Consider the following 25739-nt stretch of genomic DNA (forward strand, 5'->3'; position numbering starts at 1 on the left):
ATTATGAACTAGTGAAATAATTAACTATAGTTTAGGTTGAGAATACATTTTAATGCTCTTTATTTAGACATTAAATGCCTTTGAAAACAAAGTTAAAAAGTTGACTTTTCTGTTACTTTCCTCCTTGACATATTTTGATAATTCATGAGTTTATCCATAAATAAAAAAAACAACAAAATCCCCAGCAAAGTTTGGTAAATGCAGCTGAAGGGAAAAAGTCAATAGACTGTTAAGTTGAATGATTTCTCAGTCTTATGATATTTTCAACAATGTGTTGAAAATGAAAAATGATTTTATAAAGCATTCATAAGCATGATCTTTTCTTTTTGTTATCATTCAAAGTATTTTAATACATATGGGACTTACGTATCTGATACAGTTGTCTTGCAATAATTTGAAAATATACTTATTCAAATGCTTTTCATGTTGTTCTACTTTTTAAAATAATAAGTTTTAATATAAGCCGTTCATTTCCTATTGGAACCAATGTTCTTTTTAAAGATCTGGACATAATCCAAAAAGAATGTCTTCAATTTCACAGTATTATGCTAACCATTAATAATATTACTCAATAAACAGGGTTTTTGTGAATTGTATTACAGCCATTTGGCAAACAGATGAAAACGTAAGCCTTGAGAATATGCCAGTTCTTGGCAATTGTCGGTTCTTTGAGAAGGTGTTTTTAGCGGAAGTGAAAATGAATGAAGTCGGGAGATAGGATTAGAATGGTAAATTCAGAAGCAAGTTCATAGCCATTTTGGGGAATTTTCTATATAAAACATTCTTCAGTTGTTTATAAAGTTGCTGTCACAAACTGGTGGTCCTCAGGTGGTTTAAACAGTTTTTTGCTTAATTTCCAACAAGAGTTTTCACTTTTTTTTTTTAATCTCTTGCTTCTTCTAATTAGAAAGTAGTCCAACACTATGTCCATGTTCCCCCACGGCAACAACTAGCTAACTCAGGGGAGCAATTACCATCTTTAGAGCAGTATCATTCTTGGTTGCCACTGAATTCACTACAATCCACAGCCTTATATTTGAGTGAACTCACTTATGTTTACTACCTGGCTTTCAGAGACTTTGAACTTGTGAACATTACAAGGCAAAACTTGCTAATAGTTTGAGACTTACACTAGTAGCTAGAATACATGATTAATTATTCTGAATATAGCAAGACCAATTGTCTATTTCAGAGCTCCATTGGTAACTCTTATTTCTTTTGTCCATTCATAAAATTAAAAAGCTAACAAATAACCAAAAACAACTCAAGGAATTCTATTACCAAAGACCCCACTGATCCTGAGATGAATTTAAAGCCACACTTTCTTTTTTCTTAAGTATTCCATTTACATTTTGTGATACCTAAAACATATACCTTGAGGAGGCTCAGTGACTCTCCTCAGTGCTAATAGACTAGGAACTCTGACATATTTTGGTGTTGTATTGGCAATTTTAAGGCCTTGACTTTAATGTATGATGTATACCATAAATAATAATGGCATATTTCATTAATTGAGAGTAATTTGAAAATATTTGTCACATTTCCCCCCCAGAAATGACTGAAGCAGTGAATAATTAATCTACTGGGTCCATTTTAGGATTACTCTAGGGCAAAACAAATCCCAAAAGACTAGATACTATTCGGTAACTTGCAAGTAGAGCTGAATGTTTCAAAGTAGATTTCAGGATTATATGGCATTGAACTTGCTTGATTCACTTGATAAAAAACACATATACTCTTTTTAAGTGATTAATTTTATTTTATTTGGATAATAAATAATTACTGTTACTTGTACATCTATTTCTAATTTTCAAATACATTTTTTATTTTGAGATAATTGTAAATTCTTATAGAGTTGTAAGAAATAAAACAAAGAGATTTCTTGTATGCTTTACTTAATTTGACCCACAGTAACATCTTGTAAAACTACAGTTGTTTCTTTTTAAATCAACTTTTTGAAGTATGATTTGATACAATATAATGCACCCATTTAAAAATGTGTAGTTTGATTCGTTTTGGCAACAAATGTATACCCTTGTATAATAACCACCCTAATCAAGATATAGAATGTTTCCCTGTCTCCATTCTCTCTTGCTCCTTTACAGTCAATGCATCTCCCAACCCTCAGTCCCAGGAAAGCACCAACCTGCTTTATGTTACTATAGATTAGTTTTGCCTGTTCTAAAATTTCATATCGTGGAGTTATTCAATATGTATTCTTTTGGTACATAGGTTCTAAATCCCACCCCCCACCGCCTTGGTCTTTTTTAGATCATTTCCTAACTACTTGTGCTATTACCTTTATTGCAATAAAGTACTTTTGGTCCACCTGTTCAGGAAGTTCATTATAACTATCAAAAAGTATGTGTTAAGTTCATAGGTGTAGAATACTACTTAGGAACTGGAAGCTTGTGTGTGTGTATTATATGTCAACTAACATGGTTGCATGGCTACAATATACCTATTACTTCTGTTCTCCTCTTATCTAGTGCTTTCTTTACCTGTTCTAAGAGTTCAAGTGTTGACAGAATCTAGTTTTAAGAAAAGCGTTATCAGTGGAAACTTGCATCCTTATGATTTTTCAATTTCTTTTAATAGCTCTGTTCCCCTCTCAGGGGCTCCAGGCCAAGAGTGATGCAATGATCAGTGCCTTCGCCAAGCCCTGGCACTTTGTTGGCTACTTAGTTATTCTTTCATCATTTTGTGACATCATTACTTGCAAGGGTGGCCAAGCATTCACAGAGCAATTTATTAGGAACCATGAATACTTCTCTTATTCTTTGGCTCTGATTTGTGACCCTTTTATAACATTAATCATGGCTTTTTTGAATTAACTACAATCAAACTATCAGTATGCATTTTGTTAGTATTATAAATAGCAGAGCCAGCTTAAAACATTTTATATAATAAGCCCTTCTACCATTCAATAATTTGAATGGTGCCAACATCACACTCTACAATGCTTATTATGTAAATGAATATCTCCTGTTATTTTAGAGAGTGCGTTCCTTTAGAGCACTAAAGTCCAAAAGTATGAGTCATCATGACTAACTTGTCTCATATTTTTATTATACATCAAGCTTTACCACTACTTACGTTTTCTGTTTGCTCACAGATTTTACTTTAAATGTATTTCATTTTATATTATAATTTTTGTAATACTAACAAATTAATGCATCTTCATGTAAGTAGCATTCAGGCAGTTCATTTATAGAATCTACATTAGATGTACATTTAGTGAGTCAAGGTCAAAAATTTCATTTCCTCTCTGACACATGGTGATATTATTAATCTTTGAAAAACATTTGCATTAGTTATTTCCCTGAGATAGGTATGTGCATAAATGCATTTAAAATGTAAGTTAAAAACATGAAAAAGAGGTTGATAATGTGGGGATAGATTGAAAAAGCTTTATAAAAGAAGCAAATAGAGATAAGGACAATATAAAAATAATTAAAAATTATATTTGAAGGGATAAGGGTAAAGAATTTTCCAAAGCTGAGGAATGACATAATTCTTCTGAATCCTAAGTAGGCTAATAAAAAAAATACATACATAGGTAAGACATAATAAATCTTCTGATCACCAAAGACCAAGAGCAGATCCTAAAAGTAGCCAGAGAAAAAAAGACAAATTATTTATAGACATAAATCTATAAGAATTTTGACATTATATTTCTCAAGCCACAGTGGAAGCCAGAAGACAGTGGTATAGTACCTTTGAAGTGCAGAGAGAAAGTAATCAACAAACCTAGAATTTGTAGCTAGATTATCAAATAAAAACAAGGGAGAAAAAAATACATTTTCTGTCTAACAAAAATTTATCCAACTTTACCACCGCAGACTTTCACTAAAAGAATTTTTAAAGGATATATTTCATGATTCCAGAAAAAAAGCCTGATATGCAAGAAGGAATTGTGAGCACGTAAACCAGCAAATATATATCAGCTGTATTAAATAATAATATATTTAATAATAAATATAAATTATATTAATTAATAATAATAAAGTTATATATGGGGAGTATAAAAATATAGCAAGATACTGCTATAATAGACATTAAAAATAGAATTAAGGGGAAGGGAAATATGGAACGTCAGTTCCCTCTGGCACTTAAGGGGTGAGGAGGGGAGTGACTGTTACACACTTATTAAAAGACTGAGACCAAATCATAGGCCTATCGAACACTTCCCCTCCCCCCACACCTTACCACTGCATCATAAAAGGTCTATTTTTCTGGAGTTCTTTTCACCCAGTACATCATGTCTAGCTTTCAACAAAAATTAAAAAGCATACTAAAAGACAAAAGTACAGTTTAAGAGGCAAAGCAAACATCAGACCCAGACTCAAATATGGCAGAGATGTTGGAATTATCAGACTGAGAACTTAAAACAACTGTGATTAATATGCTATGAGTTCTAATGGGAAAAGTAGATAAAATGTAAGAACAGATGGGTAATGTAAGCAGAGAGATGGAAATTCTAAAAAGAATCAAAAAGATATGCTATAGATTAAAAACACTGTAACAGAAATGAAAATGTCTTTGATGGATTTATTAGTAGACTGGAAATGGTTGAAGAAAGAATCTCTGAGCTTGAGGATATGTCAATAGAAACTTCCAAAACTGAAAAGCAAAGAGAAAAAAGACTGAAAAAAAGAAGAAGCAGAATATTCAATAACTGTGGGACAATTGCAAAGGATGTAACATATGTATAATGAGAATACCAGAAAGAGAAGAAAGAGAAAGGAAAAGAAGAAATATTTGAAGCAATAAAATAAAAAAAGAAAGAAAAACCTTAGTAATTGAGGCTTGAACTAATTTAAAGCTTGAACTAATAGATTCTTGTATCCAACAATGAGAAAATACACATTCTTGTTAAGATCACATGGAAAATTTATGAACATTGATCATGTACTAATCAATAAAGATGGTCTCAACAAATTACACAGAATTTGTAATCACAACATATTGTAGGCAGTAAGTAAATAGTTCTAAGTGAATGAATGCATTGAATCATTTCACTATTATGCAAACTAGTCAAGAAAAGTAGAAAAAGAATGAAAAAACCCAACTAAAATTATGACCCTTTTAATTATCCAACAAAATTTTGAGTCCTTATCTACTAAGCAGTTGGTTTCCATCTCTGAGCAAAACACAATTATTCCTATTCTTAAAGAGCTTACATTCTCTCAGGAGTTGGGGGTGTCTGTAGGGAGGTAACAGAAGTTAAATAAATAAGTTAAATATGTAGTATGATAAGGTTTTATCTGAGAGCATAGATCTTAATTATTTTGAACTCTGTCAATGGAAGTGTGGAGGCCAGGAAACAAAATCAAACGAGGACAGTACAAAAAAGAAAATTTATAGGTCACTCTTACTTGTAAACATAAACCTAAAACTTAAAAGAACAAACCAAATCTAGCTATTTATAAAAACAATAATATATAGTAGCCAAATTGGGTTTCTCCCAGGAATGCAAGTGAAATTTAATATTAATAAATCTGTTAAGGTAATTCACCACAGAAACTCATGAAGGGAGGAAATGATCATTTCAATAGATTTGGAAAAAAGCAGTTGATAACATTCAACACTTATCTAGATAAATATTTTCAGCACACTCTGAACTGAAGACTCCCTTCACCTGTTAAAGAACATCTACAAATTCCTAGACACAACAGTGCACATGTTGGTGGATCCATTGAAGCATTCCCTTTAAAATCAGGAATAAGACAAGGATGTCTATTATTCAACATTCTATTGGAGGATCTAGCCAGCTGAGTGTGGTAAGAAAAAGAAATAAACACTTAAAGAATTGGAAAGAAAGAACTGAACTGAAGACAAGATGATTGCATCAGAAAATGTAAGAAAATCAGAAATTATGAAATATTAATGAGAGTTCAGTAAGGTGGCTAGATATAGAATAGATACATGGAAATCAATTGCCTTTTATATACCAGAATAACAAAACGGGAAACTTAATTTAAAAAGAGATACTAATTATAATAACATCTAAAGGAAAATCTTCCAAGATATGTTCATGGTAGAAACATTATTGAAAAATATTTAAAAGACTTAAAGTATCAGAGGGCTACAACATGCTCATGGAGAGAAAGATTTAATACTACAAAGATGTCAATTCTCCCCAATCATAACATAAATTCAATCCAATTCCAATCTAAACATCAATACAATAAATTGAGAAACTGATTCTAACATAGTGATGATTAGAGAAATAAAAATTATAAATAAATTTGAAGAAGGTAATAAGGGGCAGGGTCTTTCCCTACCCAATATAAAGTCTTATTATGAAGATATAATAATTACCACAGTAAGCTATTGGCTCAAGGGTAAACAAATCATAATTCATGGAAGAGACATTTCAAATCTGTGGGGGAAACTGGACTACTTAATAAATAGTTGTAGGAAAATTTATTTTTCATGTGAAAAGTTGAATTCACAACTTTTACCATAAACAAAAATTAATTTCTAGGAGAATAGACATCTAAATGTTAAAAAATAAACCTTTAAAATTTTTCCACAGAAAATACAGTATGTCTATGCAACTTCTGAATATGTGAAGCACAAACTATCAAGGAAGAAACTGCTAAATGTTTCTACGTTAAAATTGGAATCTTCTAATTATCAAAAGATACTATGTTAAAAAAAGAAAGAAAAACTACAGACTAGAAGATGATATTAGTAATGCAACACATAGACAATAAGGGAACTTTTAAATCAGACTATTTGAAAAATAGACCAAAAAATGAACAGGTAATTCGCAGAAGAGGCCAGAAGTGGCAACTCAAGTGGCCAATATACATATGGAAACATTTGCAACTTTACTGGTTATCTGTAAAGTAATCAAAGGTATGAGATAACATTTTATACTCATGAGGTTGGCAAAGATTAAAAAAACTGAAGATTTCAATTGCTAACAAAGATGTGGATTATTTAGGACTTGTACACCATTGATGGGAAGGTGCCACCACTGTGGAAAAACAATTTGCAAATGTTTAAATGAAATACGTACAGCAGAGGTATGAATGACTATAGCTATTACATCTACATGACCAAACTTCTCAAACAATCCAGTGCAAAAAGCTGGCTGTAGAATAATACATACAGTGTACCATTTATGTAAAATTTAAAAACATGCAAAACAGTTACTAAGTAATACATATATAAAGTGTAAATATCAAGAAATGCTTGTGAATGATTATTACTAAATTCAAATGTTAGTAGTGGAGTGGAGTGTTTATGGCAGTGTTTGGTTTTTAAGTCAAGTGGTGAAAAAGCACAATGGTTTGCTTTTTTATTATTGATTTTGCAGTTAAATATTTCAATATAATTTTCCTAATATAATAATAATATGATTTATTAATATATCAAGAACATTTCATCTATGGTAAGTATTCAAGCTACTGCTAAAGACAGACTCGAGGTGATTTTCTTTAGCATGGAATAACTGCTACAAAGTTCGTAATTACTGTGTACCTTTATGGTTCTGATGTGAAGATGGATCATTTGCTAGCTTCATTCAACAAATATTTATGAAATGCCTCCCTGTGTAGAGCATTATGCTGGAGTACAGCCATAACATCTTGATTACAGATGCAACTATTTGAAAATATTGAAGGACTTTCATTTGTGAAATTCAAAAAAGATTTTCTGGCAGACACTAATTACTATAATAAATGGAGATGCCTTTAGTGCAAACAAATTATTCAGGCTGACACTTTGTAATTAACAAACAACATAAATATCATTGACATTTTAAATCTTAAAAGAAAAATGTAAATGCAGCTATATTAATGAAGGGATTTTTTAAATTTATTAATCTAATACTAAAGTCTAACATTAGATAAAATTTCCAAGATAAAATGACTTTATATCCAAATAGTAACTCGGATGCATTTTTATGTCCACTCATTAAATTTAGAGGAACTCTAAAAACTCAAAGACAGACATAATGGATTTTGCTTCTTAATATATCAATCTATATTTGTCTTATATATATGATTTTGAAGAGTTCCATGTAAAGAACATTTTAATAGAATGAATTCATTTTTTCTTCATTGGCTTTCTTTATAAAATAGTGCAGGTTATCCTATACAAATGTGTTCTCTATTAAGGCCACATTTTCTGACATATCAATAAGGTTAAATTATTATGGTTGCTATAAAATAGAATTGCTTTGGCTTAGCCACTACCCACAAACCTGAACAAAACTTAAAGTTCTCCTTCTGGACTCTTGGGCGAACCTAGTCTATCTCATATGTGTCTTTTCTATTTGGTGCCCTGAACAAGTCTCACAATTCAAGAGGAAGAGGGAATAAAGAAGGGTTGGCAAGCCAAGGGAGAGATCAAATATCCATGTGGAGTATTCAAAATTAATGAATAAGACTCCAGGGCCCATCAGGCAAATGGTTTTGTCTCATTCAACAACTAGACAGAGTAAGATGGTCTGCATTCACAAGCCATACAGTCAGGAACACTGTGTTTAAAAATACATGGACTCTTAGTTATATTTACATATAGACAACGTGTAGAACTGAAGCAGTTGTCCAAATAATTCTGTCTACAGTCTCTACTTTTGCAAATGTAGATTTTGTTTCATATGTTATTAAAATTTGTTTTATTGGATGGTTTTCCAGTCCTCCATTGCATTTTGCCTGTAGAGATATAGACAAGGCATTGCATGAAATAAAAAGTTTCTAAAAGTAGCCACCATCTATTAATAGTTGAAATGTCAGACAGGCTGTGTATCTTAAGTGTTCACGATCATTGCATTGTTGCTAATGTCTGATCAGTATTGCCCAATAGCATTAGTAGTTATTTACTTTATGCTATTAATATCTTATATCTGCTAGAGAGCAGGTAAGTACATATTCTCTGTGGACACTAATTATAGGAGAATTTCTAACCAGGAGAAAGATAATTACTGAGAAAGGATAAGTATGTGAGCATTTCTGTCTTCTCAATGGCAAAGCATGGTAATTGTTTTGGATTTGCTAATTGAGATTACATAGTAATCCCAGGTAAAGATCTGAAGGAATATATTGCATTCACCTATAAACCATTAATGTGATTATTCAATTAAATACTAGACACATTAAGGTATAGTCCTGTAACATGTCATAAATGTAAACAGGCTATTAAGCCATTCATTCATGCATTCATAAACATATATTTATCACCTACCATGTGCAAAGCACTGAACAATTTTTTGTCTAGATTCTCTCTGCAGTTGGAAGTTTTGGCTATGTTTCCACCCTCTTCCTCACCCAGTCTATCACTGATAATAACTTAGCAAATTTGTCTAACAATAGCTGTGTGGTTGGAGCATTAGATCTACATAGGGAAACTTCTATTGGAAAAAATAGTTACATGGGTACAGTGAGCTTTTTATGTTTATAAAGATGATTTCTCTGTCTAGTAGACAAAAGAAATTACATGGAAACTACATCATTTGAATTACGATTGAGTTGCTACATCCAAAGGGAAGAAGGAAGCTGTGAATAGAGCCTGAGAACAATTATTATTATTAGAGATTTAGGCTCTTAAAATTTCCAACGTACTGGTCTGGTTTCTACTGATGAGAAAGGAGCAATTTATAGACTTTCAGAAGATCTCTAATTCAGTTAGGCCATTTGGGAATAGTTTAACAAATCACCTCTTTTAGCTCAGTAAGTAGTACTATAGTGACCTCTAAAAAGTGAGCATTTTATCATCTCTCGCTTTGAAACAGGTTGCCTTCCTCCTCTTCCCATAGAGGCAGGGGCTAACTACATAGCTCTGAACTTTCCAGCCAGGAGTGGAGTGACTCTTTGGTTTCCAGGGCACTGCCATCCAATTTAGACTCTGAGCAGAAGGAGGTAAGTTTGGACATTTAACCACAGTGAATCCACTCAACACCTCCCTCCCTCAGAGGTCATTTCCTATCCCTGGAGCCAGTATAGCATGGTGCTTAGAAGCGAGGACACTGAAGGAGAATATGTATACATATATACACATACATGTATATATATATGTGTGTGTAGTATATGTATGCATATATGTTTACATATATATGTAAATTGAGTGCTTTCTATATGTTAAGGCTTCTAGACACCTGGAATATTGTTATGAATAAAAACAACAAACATTGATGTCCTTAGAAATTTTTACATTCTAATTTATATTAATTGACATTCTTGTGAATGACTTTAGAAAATTATCAAATTTCTCTCCTATTCCTCAGTTTTCTCATCTGTAAAATGAAGGTAATAGCAACTCGTACTTCATAGGTTGTTGGAAAGATTTAGTCAGCTAATAAATACAAACTGCTTAGGCCTGACAGCATAAGTCTTAGCTATTTTTATTGCAAGGAAAGCATCGCCTAGATAAAGACATTCGAGGGCATTTTACTGTTGAGGGTAGAAAGGGAAGTAATTTTCTTTCACTTTTGTTTTTTTGCTAGAGCTGGGAATGAAGGAAATGAATTCACTGATAGAAATGAACTCTTGTTGCATCATCCATTCATTAATTTATTCTCTCATTCCTACTTTCCTTTGTTCATTCATTCCGTTACTCAATAAACATTATTGAGCAATTACAATGTTCCAGGTATTATGCTGGGATTCATTAGATCAATGAAATCTAGTTCCTGCTTTAAGAAGCTCAGAGTCTAACAAGAACCACAGATAAATACATGGACTATTATAATATTCTATGATAATTGCAATAATTTAAAAAGTGTAGACAAAATGCTATTTTCTCTATAAATGCTTAATAAAATAAGGCAGCACCCATAGTTATCCTTTGTCCCCGTATGGTATGTATGAGACTTAAGAAAAACTAAAGGATTATTTCATTATTTATCATTATTGGGGAATTAACCACTTCCTGTAAATTTTCCAGATGTGACTTTTTAAAACGAACATTTAAAAAATAGTTTAATTCATTTTTTGAAATCATTCAAAAACAGATTATTGACTTCTCTTTCTTCTTTTTTTTTTTTTTTTTGTGAGGAAGATGGGCCCTGAGCTAGCTAACATCCGTGCCCATCTTCCTCCACTTTATATGGGACGCTGCCACAGCATGGCTTGACAAACGGTGCGTCGATGGGGGCCCAGGATCCGAACAAGCAAACCCTGTGCTGCTGCAGCGGAGTACACGCACTTAACCGCTTGCGCCACTGGGCCGGCCCCTCTTTCTTCTTTTTATATATATATATTTTACTTTATTTTATTGAGGTCACATTGGTTTATAACATTATGTCAATTTCAGCCTTACATCATTGTATTTCGGTTTCTGTGTAGACTGCATTGTGTTCACCATCAGAAGTCTAGTTTCCATTCATCACCATACATATGTGCCCCTATACCTCTTTTGCCCTCCCTCACCCTCTTCCCCTCTGGTAACCACCAATCTGTTCTCTGGATCTATATGTTTGTTTTTTTATCTTCCACATATGAGTGAATTTATATAGTATTTGTCTTTCTCTGTCTGACATTTCACTTAGCATAATACTCTCAAGGTCTATTGATGTTGTCACAAACGGCACAATTTTGTCTTTTTTTATGGCTGAGTAGTATTCATTGTGTATATACACCACATCTTCTTTATCCATTCATCCACTGATGGGCACTTAGGTTGCTTCCAAATCTTGGCTATTGTGATGGAAATACCATATGATCCAGCTATTCCACTTCTGGGTATTTATCCAAAGAACATGAAAACAGTAATTAAAAAAGATAAATGCACCTCCATGTTCGTTGCAGCACTGTTCACAATAGCCAATACTTCTCTGTTTTCCTAATCTGTGAATGTTGAAGACAAGTTAAATTGTTTTTGGTGACTCATGGTTGTCATTATAAACTTGAGCTTTCAAAGGGCACTGAGTCTGTTGAGCTCTTCTGTGAGTAACTTGTAGGAAGATCCCTGCCCCCCCGCCACCCGAAAACTTCATGTATTTTTGGCTAAGAGGATATTTTCTTCTTCCTTCCTTCAAAGAAATGTCTTACACCTTTAAGATTGTTGGATAAGGGACTGAATAAATGAGGTGCTGCTATAGTTAAATCTTTTTAAATTTTCCTATAAAAGTTTGCATTTTCTCTGTAAATTTGATGGTATTAAGAAATAATGGAGCAATATTGAGACTGATGGGAGTAGAGTTGATAAAAATGCTTTTGGACCTGTGGATTATCTTTGAAAGATTGTCTTTGCTATTCTGTAATAGTAACAAAAGAACACTATACTCCACATATATAGAACAATTAATGATCCAGAAGAGATAAATGTCATTATGTATTATTAGAATATGATGTAATAAAATAAATTTCATGAGTATCTTCTAGATTTAACGATTATTCTATTATTTTCCTACCTGAATATGTCAAAGTATTTGGCTGCAACTTAGTGGAGTTGATTAGTGGCCTTTAGGAAGCTATCAAAATGAAAGGAGTTAGATGAATCAGTGATAAAGATCTTCAACTCTGATATAGCCATTGTCTAATCTTATAATTTGAGCATCCAGGGACATATCAGGGGGAATCCAGTTGTTACAGAAGAAACTGAAACATAATAGGAAGTGACAAATGATCAATTGGAGATTGGGAAAACATTAAGTAGAAAGCCATTTGGTTCAGAAACTGCATAAAATATAAGATAATCGAGTATTTCTAGATTTTAAATGAAACTGTAAAAGTCATTGATGGAAAAAAATTGTGAGAATTAAAAAATTTACTCATAATGCTCAGAATTTGCTCAAAATTTAGTCATATTTCTTCCATTTTGTCATGGTTCTCCTTGTAGTCTCTAAAAGGAATTGGAAAGAAACACAATTATGAGACCAAAAATTAACAGTTTCATGAAGTTTTATCATCAAAAGATAGACTACAAAGTATTCGTTGTCTTACATCTTTCTTAGTAATCCACAAAAATGATAACACAGCATCATCCTTAAGATCAAAGGCCAAAATGTGTGTCAGTGTGTCTTTTAGTTCTGTATGTTTTAAAGCAAATTTTCCAACAAAAATTTAGACTATCTCTCAAAATCCCTGCTTCTATATATTAATCTCATTGTTTTGAAAAATTTCTATTTTTTAAAAATCATACTCTGTTTACTGGTAATTCATAAACTCTTTCAGCCTACGTTGTACTTGAAAAAAGAATCATTTTCTTTGTAGTATCTTACTGATCTATGTATAATTTAAAACAGGAACATTTTAATTTTCTTAGCTTTACTTAGTGAAATGTTACATGCAAATGATGTATAATTTTCTTGTAACTATCCATATGGTTGCATTTTATTTGCCCTCAGTTTTTTAATACATTAGTAATAAATGCATACTGTGGAAAAAAAGTTATAAAAAGTAAAAGTCATCTGTAACACTACCACCCATAGATAACCTTGGCATATGCTCTTCGTCTATATCCTTTCAGATTTTTCATTATTGTTATTCTAAATAAATCTATATTTAGATTATAAAATCTAAATCTGTCTCTCTTTTCTTAAAGTTGTAGCTCTATATTTCTATCCACAGATGAATCTACCTTTATTTAGAAAATAGGATTATACTCTACATATTATTTTTAACTTGGTTTTTAAATTCAAACTATATTACAAATACTTTTCTACATTTATATTCATATATGTTTGCATTATATTTCTTTGAAGATATATGACATTTTCAAACCATTCCGCTACTTTTTGGCATTCAACTTTTATCCTTTTCTTCACTATTATAAAAAAATTATTTCTCAAATAGTTTTAAAAATGTAGTTTTCTGAATTCCTAGTGGAATTGTTGGGTCCAAGGGAATGTGCACGTCTTACCTGGTGGGTGTGGAAATACTGCCCCCCAGGATTAGTGTCTGCAGTGCCCTTTCTATAAACTCTTGTATCCTAGTGTTATAATATTTTTTTTTCAATTTCCCCATGAGAATTGAAAATGATGGCTATGCTTCTTTTCTTTAACAAGAGATAAAATGCTCCCAATGTTGCTGTAAGTTTTTTATTCTCCACAAAAGGAAGTCCACCCATTCTCAATAACAACTACTTGTTAGGATACAAACCACTCCATTAGATCAGTGGCAAATTCCTCTTTGATTTTTAAACATTAGAGAAATCAGGATTGTGTCTTTGGAGCATTGATATAGTATTTAGTCCAGTCTTATTTACAATAAGTCCTTTTGATAATGACTTTTGTTGACAATAAGGATAAAACTTTAGACTTTTTTTAGATTGTAATCAAAAAGCAAAAAAGTTGTCTTCGTAGAAATATCAAAGTGATGCTTTTGCTGGATTTGCTCCACTAACTCGTGTAGGCAGCATCCCAAACTGAGACAGCCAGCAGTTGCTTTGTAGAAGACAAACTGCATCTGTAATCAGTGTGACAGGACCACAGGTTCCAGATCACCACTTCCACCAACTTTTATTCAAGAAAGCATAACTTGAATAATAAAAACACCATCATCGGGTGAGCAAAGTCATCAATAAGAATACTTTGAAATAAAGTGAAAAATAGGCTTCAGGAATTGTCTTGTGGCAAAATTTTGCATTTGGTCCAAGTCTGCAGTAGGATAGAGTTTGTTTAAAAATTGGGAATGTGGTTAATTGCATGGTTAATTGACCTGGGGAAGAGAACTTAATGAGCTCATCTCTCTTCTCCAAAGCCAGGAAGTCAGAAGGTGAGTTTTCATCCATTCTTCCATTTATCCAGTTAAAACCTATCTCCACACTTAAGGCTACTAGAAGAAGTAATAGTTATTTCCTAATGATATCTGATGGCTCCTAGGAAGTAAGTGTAGATGAGGCCTCTTCTGTAGCTATACCTGGGGATGATGAAATTAACCAGAAATGAATTTTGGTCATAAATTGCTCCTTGCTCTATTCTATAAGCTACATCCTCTAAATCAGACCATGGACCAGTACATTGATGATCACAGAATCCCCTGTTAATGGTTATAGACAATATAGTGCATAGGGACAGTCTTATATACTGCTGGTGTCTCTTAAACTTGAGATCAACACCTCAGTTGGATTTTTACGCCTCTCTGCAGCCTTCTTTCTCCTCTTCTATCTTGTAACTTCCCAATTCTGAAAGTATAATATGTGCCAGACCTTGAGTTGGGCATGATTTAAATATTACCACTTATCCTAGATTATTTTGTGACAATACTAATTAAGATATTAAATTGTCTTTCTTTAGAGATAAAGAAGCTGAGATTCACAGAGGTAAAGTGGACTCAAGGACTTACCGTCCAATCATATTGTTCATATTACTTCACCTCTTCAATCCTCGGTTGCTAATCTAATAATATAAGTAGTGGACCATGTTTAATGAGGGCTTACTACGTGACACTCTGCTAAGTACTTGGTCTTTACTACAACTCTACGAGGCAGACATTATTACCCCTATGCTAGATATGAGAAAATTAAAGCTTAAAAAAGTAGAATTAATTATACAAGAACACAAGGCTAGCAAATCAAGGAACAGAAATCAGATGTCGGTACTATATGACCCAAAGCCTTGAGGATTCAATGAAATAATCTGTTTTAAATACTCAATATAGTGCCCCACACATAGAAAGTAAGCATTTTATGTTAGTTTTCACAGTTGCCTTTTCTTAGTTAGTGGCAGCACCAATAATGGACTAAGGTGTCTTACTTTAAGCCTATGCCTAATCTCTAACTTTTAATTCTATGCAGTAAATTTGATTTACAAATGGTTATTTCTGGTGAGAGAAAACTTAAAGAGGTCAGTTCCCCCAGTTTAAATTTTTTTTGGCCAAAGACCCATAGTTGAGAATATTCTAATGATTGCCATGTATCTTTCTTTTACAAAATGAGTTTCATTTTATATTGTAAGTGGGTTATTGCAAATCATCTAATGATAGCCGATTCTGAAGACTTGATATATGCATTGATCTGTTTATTGATTGTTCCCATTGTGTTCCCTCTCTAAATTTCCTCAAGAATAACATTCTTTGGACATGAATATCATCATTAGGTGAATTTTCAGTTAGCTTAGCAATTGTTTATTAAGCTCCTACTGTGTGTATGATGCAAGGAGTATAAAAGTCAATAACTTGCATTTCCTGGAAGATACGTGTAAGTAAACCAATCATTTCAGTTCAAAGAGACAGGAGCAGGGTCAAGGTATTAATAGAGTGCTGTGGGAGAACAGAAGAGGAGCAACTATCACAGCCCAAAGGGTTAGAATTGGTTTGGGGGAGAGAAAATCTTCATCATTCCAAAAAGAATATGATATTGACTTTTTATATTGACCAAAATGTAAGGGTGCATTCTTTACCAATTGTTAGAATACAGCATTACCTGGTGTGAACATTGTGACTTCATGTTTACATCGTCATTCTCTTCGTCTTTTGTTTTCTTTTTTCTTCTCAGCTAGGTAGAAAAATGCAATGTTTTCATGCTAAAATTTTCGGAATACTGTAAAACAGAAACGCACTGGGCAATTAAATTCTTATTTTTTTCCTTTCTGCTTTTAAAAATATTAAGGGAAAAATTCTTCAACTATGAACTAGGATGGGAAAATAAATACTGGATAAAATGCTCTTGACTATAGTACCAACAATGATTATGAAATATGTCAAATAAACTGTTCTAAAATATTAGATATTTATTACAGAAAATTTAAAAAAGGAATGATCTATGTTGCCCAAAATGTCAAAATAGTTTCTAACAATGTTAATTAAAAAAAATAGCAAAGGACCGTCACTATGAATAGATACGGAGATTTTTTGAGACCCTGTTTTACATGGTTTGACTCTCCTGATTCATAATTTCAATATGTAATTCTGGAATAAGTTGGGCACTTTTGGAAGTCACAGTAAGAATTCCACAGCACAAAAAAGAGTAAGAAAAATAATTCAGGAATTCTGGTATATATGTATGTTTGTATTTATTTTAAATCTTGGATCAATCATACTTTATACACAATGTAACTTGACAAACTATAATAGGTTTTAGTGTGTACACAAAATGAGAATTTTCTGATTATTCAGATATTAAAATTAACTTAATAAATTCAAATACATATTGATTACCCATTAAAATTTTGAAGTTTTATTTGTTTTAATGTCTTTATAAAAACATAGAGCAATCTAATTTATGAATATAAATGCAGAAATCCTACATACTTTTTACCAATTCTTTACCATTAATGATGTTGTTTATTCTAAGAATGCAAACATAGATTCTAATTACCCTGTTAACCTATAACATAATTTAATAACTCAATAGGTCAAACAATTAAATCAGAACATTTAATAAAATTGATGTTTCTTATTTTTTATATAAAAGCATCTTATTTGTTTTGAAATAGAGATTTCTTCTTTTAAATGATAAAGATTATCTACCTGAAATCAGTAGTCGACATCATTATAAAGGTTGTAACATTAAAGACATTTTCATTAAATTCAGAAATAATGCGAATATTCCTACCATCACCACTGTGCCATGTCTCTTAACTATTGTGCTGAAAATTTTGGCCAATGAAGTAGAAAAAATAAAATACAAGTATATATTAAAATTATTAACTAAATCCTTACTATTTTGCAGGCAAAAGAAGAATGTACCTAATATAGAAGAGGTTTAAAATCAATAAGAAAAAATGAATATGCAAAATAAAAATGAACAATTTCCTTGAAAAAGACTATATTTGACCAAGAACCAGATGAAAAATATTTAGCTTTACTGGTAACCAAAGACATACATACTAAAACACTGATAAATATTCTTCTAAAATCAAAATAGTGAAGAGATAATCATAGGTTTAAGTTCAGCAGAACATAAAAAAATGGACATTCTCAGATATTGCTGATGGGTCTATAAATGAGTTTAATTTCTTTAGAAGGAATTTGACCATATTTTAAAAAATCTTTAAAAAATATTTATACTCTTTTATGATGTAATTTCATTACATAATTTTCTTAAGGAAATACTCAAATACATTCACAGCAAAAACAAAAAATTAGAAAAAGCAAAATGTTTCTGCAGTAGTTGCAGAATGGTTAAATAAGTTATTTTATGAATAATACGAGAAATAATGCAGTAAAATTCATGAATTTAATGATATGGGACTATGTAATATTATAGGCTATATGTGTATGTGTGTGTGTGCGTGTGCGCACGTGTGTGTGTGTTTCTGTGTATTCCTAATTTTGAAAAAAAGGGAAAAACATACACATGTACCAGGTTTGGAAGAAATTGTTTCATTTAAATATTTTGACTTAGCATTTGGCAGTTAAATTATCAGTAATTTTTATTTTCTGCTTCATTTATTTTATAAAAAGTATAATATTACTTTTATTAGGTATACAACTATGCTAAAATTTTAACTTGGTTCCAGTCAATAGTTGCTTAATCTATGGAATAAATTTTGCTTTGTCTATAAATTGTATTTATATTAGAAAAGTTAAAATCATTAATGTTTAAAAATATTTGCAGCTTTAATTGATTTGTCCCAGTACATAAGAGATCTCTTATGTGACTTAGTAAATTTTTCTTTAGTTATACAGGCAGTCCACTCTTTGTACAGTTCCAACATGCATGAATTTCAGTTACTATAGTTTAGTTAAATAACACCAATCCTCTAACAATATTGTTCAAATATTGGTTATCCTGGTATATTAACTGTGAGTAATTGCACAAAATACAAATTTTGCTGCTAGCTCTTCAGTCCACAAATTACTACATCAATAACAGATGCACATCTTGATCAGTGACCAATCACGTCTCTTCTCTCAAAATTTTTTGGTGACTGGTCAGTGCACATCTGTTATTCAGTTCATTCACAAAGAAGCTTGTAGTTGTGTTGCCTCCTTGTCTGTCAGTGGTAAACTCATGTGACATTTTACAAACATGGATGTTCAAACAAAGGAGAATTGGGGAGGGAGGAGGGTGAAAGGGAAAATTCGGTACGTGTGTGGTGATGGGTTGTAATTAGTATTTTGGTGGCGAACATGATGTAATCTATGCAGAAATAGAAGTGCAATGATGTACACTTGAAATTTTTACAATGTCATAAACCAATGTTACTGCAATAAACAAAAAATTAAAAACAAAAAAAACAGAAAAAACTCAGTTAATAAATTTAAAAGGCAAAAAAAAAAAAAAAAAAGGAGAATTGACCAACAAAGATGAAAGTGCTGCAGAGAAAGAAAGTGCTGGAAGTGAAATTCTAATTGAACATTTCTACTTGCAGAAGAAATATCTGATAACTGCTGCTATTTGAGAGATTTTATATATGCGGCCAGAGTAACTCAATGAAGGCGAAGTTATCATAAAAGAGGACAGTGGTTGTGACCAATAGGGTGAAGATGTTCTAGAGGAAGTGATGCCAACAAGAACTTTACATTAAAGGGATTTTCAGAGATATTTCACGACACTGAAAGCACGAAGGTTAAAATGATGGAAGTTGATCCATGCTAGAAAGGAGTATGAGTATTCACCAAGGCATAGAAAAGATGCTCGCTCAGTATGGAAAGTTCTGGGATAAGAAAGCTAGCACTGTTCTAGCTGCTCAATGAGTTTTTTACAAAGAAACAAAACAATTTAATTCTCAAAGTTTCTAATCTTAAATTACAGTCCGCTAAATATTAGTTGTATTATTTTTAAATTTCCCTTTACATTTATAATGGATAATAAGGAAGATTTTAAAGTTTTACCTTCACTTATTCCTTCTTTGATGTTCTTTCTTTATGTAGATCTGAGTTTCTGACTTTTATTATTTTCCTTCTCTCTTAAAGAACTTCTTTTAACATTTCTTACAAGGCAGGTCTACTGACAACAAATTTCCTCAACTTTTGTTCGTCTGACAAAGTCTTTATATCTCCTTAACTTTGGGGGATGATTTTGCAGGGAACAGAATTCCAGGTTGGTGTTTTTTCTGTCTCAACACTTTTAAGTATTTCACTCCACTCTCTTCTTCCTTGCATGGCTTCTGAGGAGAAGCTGGATGTAATTCTTATCTTTGTTTCTCTATAGGTAAGGTGTTTTTGAACTCTGGCTTCTTTTGGGATTTTTTTTAACTTTGATTTTCTGTAGTTTGAAAATGGTTTGTCCTTCTTTTGGGATTTTTTTATCTTTGATTTTCTGTAGTTTGAAAATGGTTTGTCCAGGTGTAGTCTTTTTAGTATTTATCCTGCTTAGTGTTCTCTGAGCTTCCTGGATCTGTGGTTTGGTATCTGACATTAAATTGGGGAAATTCTCAGTCATTATTATTTCAAATATTTCTTTTATTCCTTTCTCTTTTTCTTCCTCTTCTGGTATTCCCATTACGTGTATGTTATACATTTTGTAGTTGTCCCACAGTTCTTGGATTTTCTGTTTTGTTTTTTTAGTCTTTGTTCTCTTTGCTTTTCAGTTTTTGAGGATTCTATTGATAAATCATCTAGCTCAGGGATTCTTTCCTCAGCCAAGCCTAGTCTCCTAATAAGCCTATCAGTGGCATTCTTCATTTCTGATACAGAGTTTTTGATCTCTAGCATTTCTTTTTCATTCTTTCTTAGGATTTCCATCTCTCTGCTTACATTGCTTATCTGTTCCTGCGTGCTGTCTACTTTATCCATTTGAGCCTTTAGCATATTAATCATAGTTGTTATAAACTTAATTCCAACATCCTTGGTTCTGATTCTAACTCTGTCTCTTCTAATTGTGTTCTTTGCCTTTTAGTATGCCTTGTAATTTTTTCTTAATACCTGGATATGATGTGCTGGGTAAAAGGAACTGCTATAAATAGGCCTTTAGTCATGTGGTGGTGAGGTGTTGGGGGAAGGGAAGTGTTCTACAGTCCTAGGACTAGGTCTCAGTCTTTTAAGGAGCCTATGCCCCTTGACTGTGAATTGCATAATTGTTTCTCAGTCTTTTCTCCTCCCTTAGGTGGGACAGGATGGCTAGAGTGGGCTGGAGTTGGGTGTTTCCCTTCTGCAGGTCACTTAGGCTCTGATAGTACCCCAGCAGGTTAGGATCTGGTTAACTATTTTCGCCGGAGAACAGGTATTGTTAGGAAGAACAGAGTGTTCTTATGTATTTCAAAATGGTTCCTTTTCCCTCCCTCTGACAGAAGCACAATAAGATTTTTCTCTGATATTTACTCTGAGAAGTTGGTCAAGCTCCTGCAAGTAAATCTCACAAACTTGTGGGAGCCTCCTTATAACTAGGACCCGCTGGAGTTTTCAACTCTCAGGTTTGTCCATACTGAACTTCCAGCAATTCATCAATTAGAGTTCAGGTTTGTCTATCCCAGCACTGGTTCTTAGGGAGGCTTTTGCTCGTGAGTCTCTCCTCCTATAGCTGAGACTTCCTGTATTTGCCTGTCTGTCTTTCCAATCTTAAGGGCAGCAGTTTGCCCTGTGTCCTCTCCTCTCTTATGGATGCAGGAAGAGTTGTTGATTTTTCAGTCTGTTCAGCTTTTTATCTGTTTTCAGGATGGAGAGGTGACTTCCAAGCTCTTCACCTGTGGAACAAGAAACCAGAAGTCAAGTTTTTAATGTTTTGGACAAAAAAAAAATTAAAAATCGTAGAACAATCATAACTTTTACCATTGGTTATTAAGAATGCTTTGCATGGTTTCAGCTCACATTGTTACTTTTACAATTCTGCTCTACCATGCCTATAATATGCTAATTTCTAATTTATACAACATTTTTCAAAATACAGTAGTTGCTGACTTTTAATTCTTTGATATTAGCTTTACATCTAGTGAAAGGGCCTGATAGGTAAATAAAAAGAGAAAAATCACAACTTTATATCTCTTTATTGTTCTGATATTACTTTATTGTTCTAGTGTGATTGCTGCTTGCCCCTTTATAATGACAAGCCTTTCCGCCAAGGTGATCAAGTTCACGCTTTCAATTGTAAACCTTGTCAATGCAACGGCCATTCTGGAAGCTGCCACTACGACATCTCAGTGGACCCATTTCCACTTGAGCACTACAGAGGGGGTGGAGGAGTTTGTGATGATTGTGAGCATAACACTACAGGTAACTAACAAATAACACAAATAACATAAATAACAAAGTCTGACTTGGTCTTTGAAATCCGTGTGTTTCTATATGCAATGCATATTATTTTAAAGTATGTTATTGCTATCTTATTTAAGAAAGTGCTTTTGTACTGTTAAGTTTGAAAACAAAAGCTGGTTCATCAAATCTTCCTAACTCCAAATAATTAGGTAGTTTTCAGAAATAACACTCTAGTCTTAGAGAATATCTTTTAAGGAATAATTTTTTTTTTTAAAGTTCACACCATTTGATTAAACTATGAATATATTTTAGAAAACTCAAGAATTACTGATTTGAGGATATATATATCCTTAAAATAAGTTTCCTTGTGTGACCCTGATCTTCCATTATGTCTGGATTCTCCTGTGGAGATGTTGACATTCATTCAGATTTGGTATGGACCCTGGTAATCTGGGAATACTCTTTAAAAAATGCTAATTAAAGGCAGAAGATGATTATCAGTCTTGTTCTAAAACTTACAGCATTTTGACTATTCTTTGAAAATTAATATTTTCTGAAGAGCTAGTATGTTAAAAGCAGAAATAGGCATTGTCTGAATTTGTAAAATATAATGGCCCAAGTCTCATGGGTTTGAAAGTGTGCCACTCTTAAGCATGAATGGATTTATTAGATAACTACTGATGACCCAAAAAGTCACAAGAACTTGGCTAGGTGCTGAGAATATAAAGAAGAACAAGATAATGAATTTTCTGGTCTTTCTATGGATTTTTGCATAGTGGGAAAGGTGTACTAGTAAAGGAACAATTACAAAGTTATCTGATCAGTGCTGAGATAGGACAAGTATAGTAGGAGTTAATCAGGTGAAGGAGTGAGAGGGAGAGGGATAGGGGAACAAACAAAGGATTCCAGTAAGAAAAACAGTTGTGCAATGGCCTAGAGGAGAGAGAAACATGGCACCTTTGAAGAATTGATGGAAAGGCAAATGGCTGATTGTAAGAAAAGGTGCTAGGAAGGAAAGAGGGGTCAGATCCTAGAAGGCTCTATAAACCATGATAAGAGTTTGACTTCTAAGATTAATGAGATGCCACTTAAAGGTTTTATACAGGACAGGGACATAATAAGTTTTATGTTTTTAAAGGATTCATCTGGTTATAAAGTGGAGAATGGATTGGAGAAGGTCAAAAGTGATTTGGAAAAATCAGTTAGAAGGATACTACAATAGTCCAGTTAAGAAATAAAGCTAGAGTACATTTAAGATGGTGTAGATAGAGAGCAGTGGATCCAAGAGATATTTAGATTGGAAAGTGACAGCATTTCCTGAGGACGGTATAGGGTGTAGGTAAGGGAAGGAAGAAGAGTCAAGACTCACGCTTAACATTCCAGTTTGAGTAACAGGGTCAACATTGGTGCCAGCTATTGAGACAGGAAACACAGGAGGATCAAGCTGACGGAGAAGATGGCAAGTTCTGACTTGGACATGTTCACTGTGTGTTTCAAAGAGACAGGAGAAAGTCTCTTGTGGGAGATTGGACACGGTTTTGAAGCTTGTTTCTTAAGGAAAGTCTTTCGTGATGCCTCAGAAAAGATCAGTATCATCTATACAGTTTAGTGACACCTTATGTTTATCACAGTTTGTAAATGTATATTTATTCCTATAATTATTTAATTAAGATTCATTTTACCCACTAGACCAAGAAAGCTCTGAGAGGGGTACAATGTGTATTTTGATCACTACTGTATTCCTCAGCACTTAACACAGTGTTTGGAACATGGTAATGACTCAATAAATGTTCATTGAATGATAAATAAAGGAGAGATTTCTACATTGGAGATATAGATTTGAGAGTCATCAACATATGTAAATGGAATATTCCAGAAATATTATAAAGCCATTTAATTTTTAATTATTCCATAGCTCAAATATCCACCAGAATGTGGGTTTTCACTTGATTAAGTTATTTCTAATCTTCTAAAATGGGCCAATTTCAGCAATATTTGAGTAGTTGCATAATGTTTAAAGGGGGAATTGACAGACTTGAGTTGCATTTCAGCTTCTTTTGGTGGGCTTAAATGCTACTCACATTCACTTTAGAAACACTCTGTAATTTAGATTGTTTCTTATATAAAATGGCTAGGGGAAATTTCTGATTAATAAATTGTAACAAATTAATCATTAATTTATAAGCTATAGGAATTACCTGATACTTCCAGTATGTCAGGATATTCTAATATTTAAAATTTGATATATCTAGATATAATAAATTTCTACTATGATATTTGAAATGAAAAATAATGGCCATAGCACTAACAGAAGCATTTGCTTTTAATCATGTTAACTATAGAATCATAAATCATATTAAGAGCAGTCTTCTGTTTTACCTTAGTTCTGAAAAAATATTTCTGATACTACATATCTGCGTGCTTCTAACTGTATAACTATCATCTGCCACACATATAGAAATTTCTCATATTTGATTTAGATTAAGTGCCTAGCCCCAGGAATAAAGAAAAATTTTAAGTTGAGAAACAAACTCTTTCAAAATGGATGGGCTTCTACAAAGCACAGCTTTTTAGAAGTGTGGTATTATATAACAGATGGGAGTTTAATGAAGTAAAGCACAGTTTGTAACAGGTTCATTGTTTCATATGCTCTGGATCACTTCATTGGCAGGTAGAGATGAAAGGTGCATTAAAATGGACAGCCTAAAAATTATAGAATTCCCTCAAAGGAATACAGTCTTTAATTTTGAATTATGCAGCTGATTTTAATGAATTGGAAGTCATAATGCATAACCTTTCCCTGATGCAGGAAAGAACTGTGAGCTGTGTAAGGATTACTTTTTCCGACAAGTTGGTGCAGATCCTTCAGCCATAGATGTTTGCAAACCCTGTGATTGTGATAAAGTTGGGACTAGAAATGGTAGCCTCCTTTGTGATCAGGTGAGTTTTCAGTACTGAAGGTAAATAATTGCTTGCTTTCAGAAACTAATTTGGGAAATGTTCTGCTATCGAGGACTATGTTTATTAGGAAGTCCTATATAATATAAACAGATTAATATATTTTTATACTATAACACATAAATATAGGAGGACTATATTTGGAATTGAGGACTATATTTATTAGGAAGTCCTCTGTGTGTGTTTGTGTTAAAGAGACGGCTGCTTTAGGAGTGTTCCTGTGCAACTTTTAATATGAGAATGAAATATAAGGCTACTTAGGCGGTCTTTTGTATATAAAAAAGGCTCATTTTATTTTTGATTTTACAAATATCAAAAAAATTGAGAGGTAGGGGGTTCTAAGTAAACAGGGAAGTAAATTGAATATATGTCTTGGAATTACTGGTGAATTAATATTAATAAGTGATATTAATTAAACACGAATAGTTTTCTCTATAATTCCATAGAATATATAGTAGCAAAGTTTACTTACATATAGATCCAAATGGAAATTATGGTAGCCCTGCTTCTAAATTTCTTATTCCAACCTTCTCTCTATCTTAAACGTACAATTGATTTTTATAATTTTATACACTTTTATTACCAACATCACAAATATTGATGTCTGACCTATATGAATACACAGTCTAACTAACCTGGGTCCATATATTCTATCTCAAGTCAGAAAAAGCAGCTCCATATTTAAATGTGGTGTCTTCAGATGGAGCTTTTTACCTGTTCAGATAATACTAATACAGGAAAATAGATAAAGGGCAAATTTACTTTGAAGAATCAATTCAACGATTTATTAATTTTTAATAATTAAGT

The 25739-nt window shown here is 32.6% G+C and overlaps 1 protein-coding gene across 1 annotated transcript in view; it reads left to right on the forward strand.

The window, feature by feature from the left end:
* The window catches only part of USH2A (usherin), a 747185-nt gene that overhangs the window by 100369 nt on the left and 621077 nt on the right, over positions 1–25739 (forward strand). Inside the window, exons 9-10 of the mRNA XM_058533703.1 lie at positions 21797–21992; positions 24784–24914. Coding sequence (XP_058389686.1) covers positions 21797–21992; positions 24784–24914 — 327 coding nt within the window. The remainder of the gene's footprint in view (positions 1–21796; positions 21993–24783; positions 24915–25739) is intronic.

The sequence above is a fragment of the Diceros bicornis genome, chromosome 38 (assembly GCF_020826845.1).
Source record: "Diceros bicornis minor isolate mBicDic1 chromosome 38, mDicBic1.mat.cur, whole genome shotgun sequence".
Classification (NCBI taxonomy): Eukaryota; Metazoa; Chordata; class Mammalia; order Perissodactyla; family Rhinocerotidae; genus Diceros; species Diceros bicornis.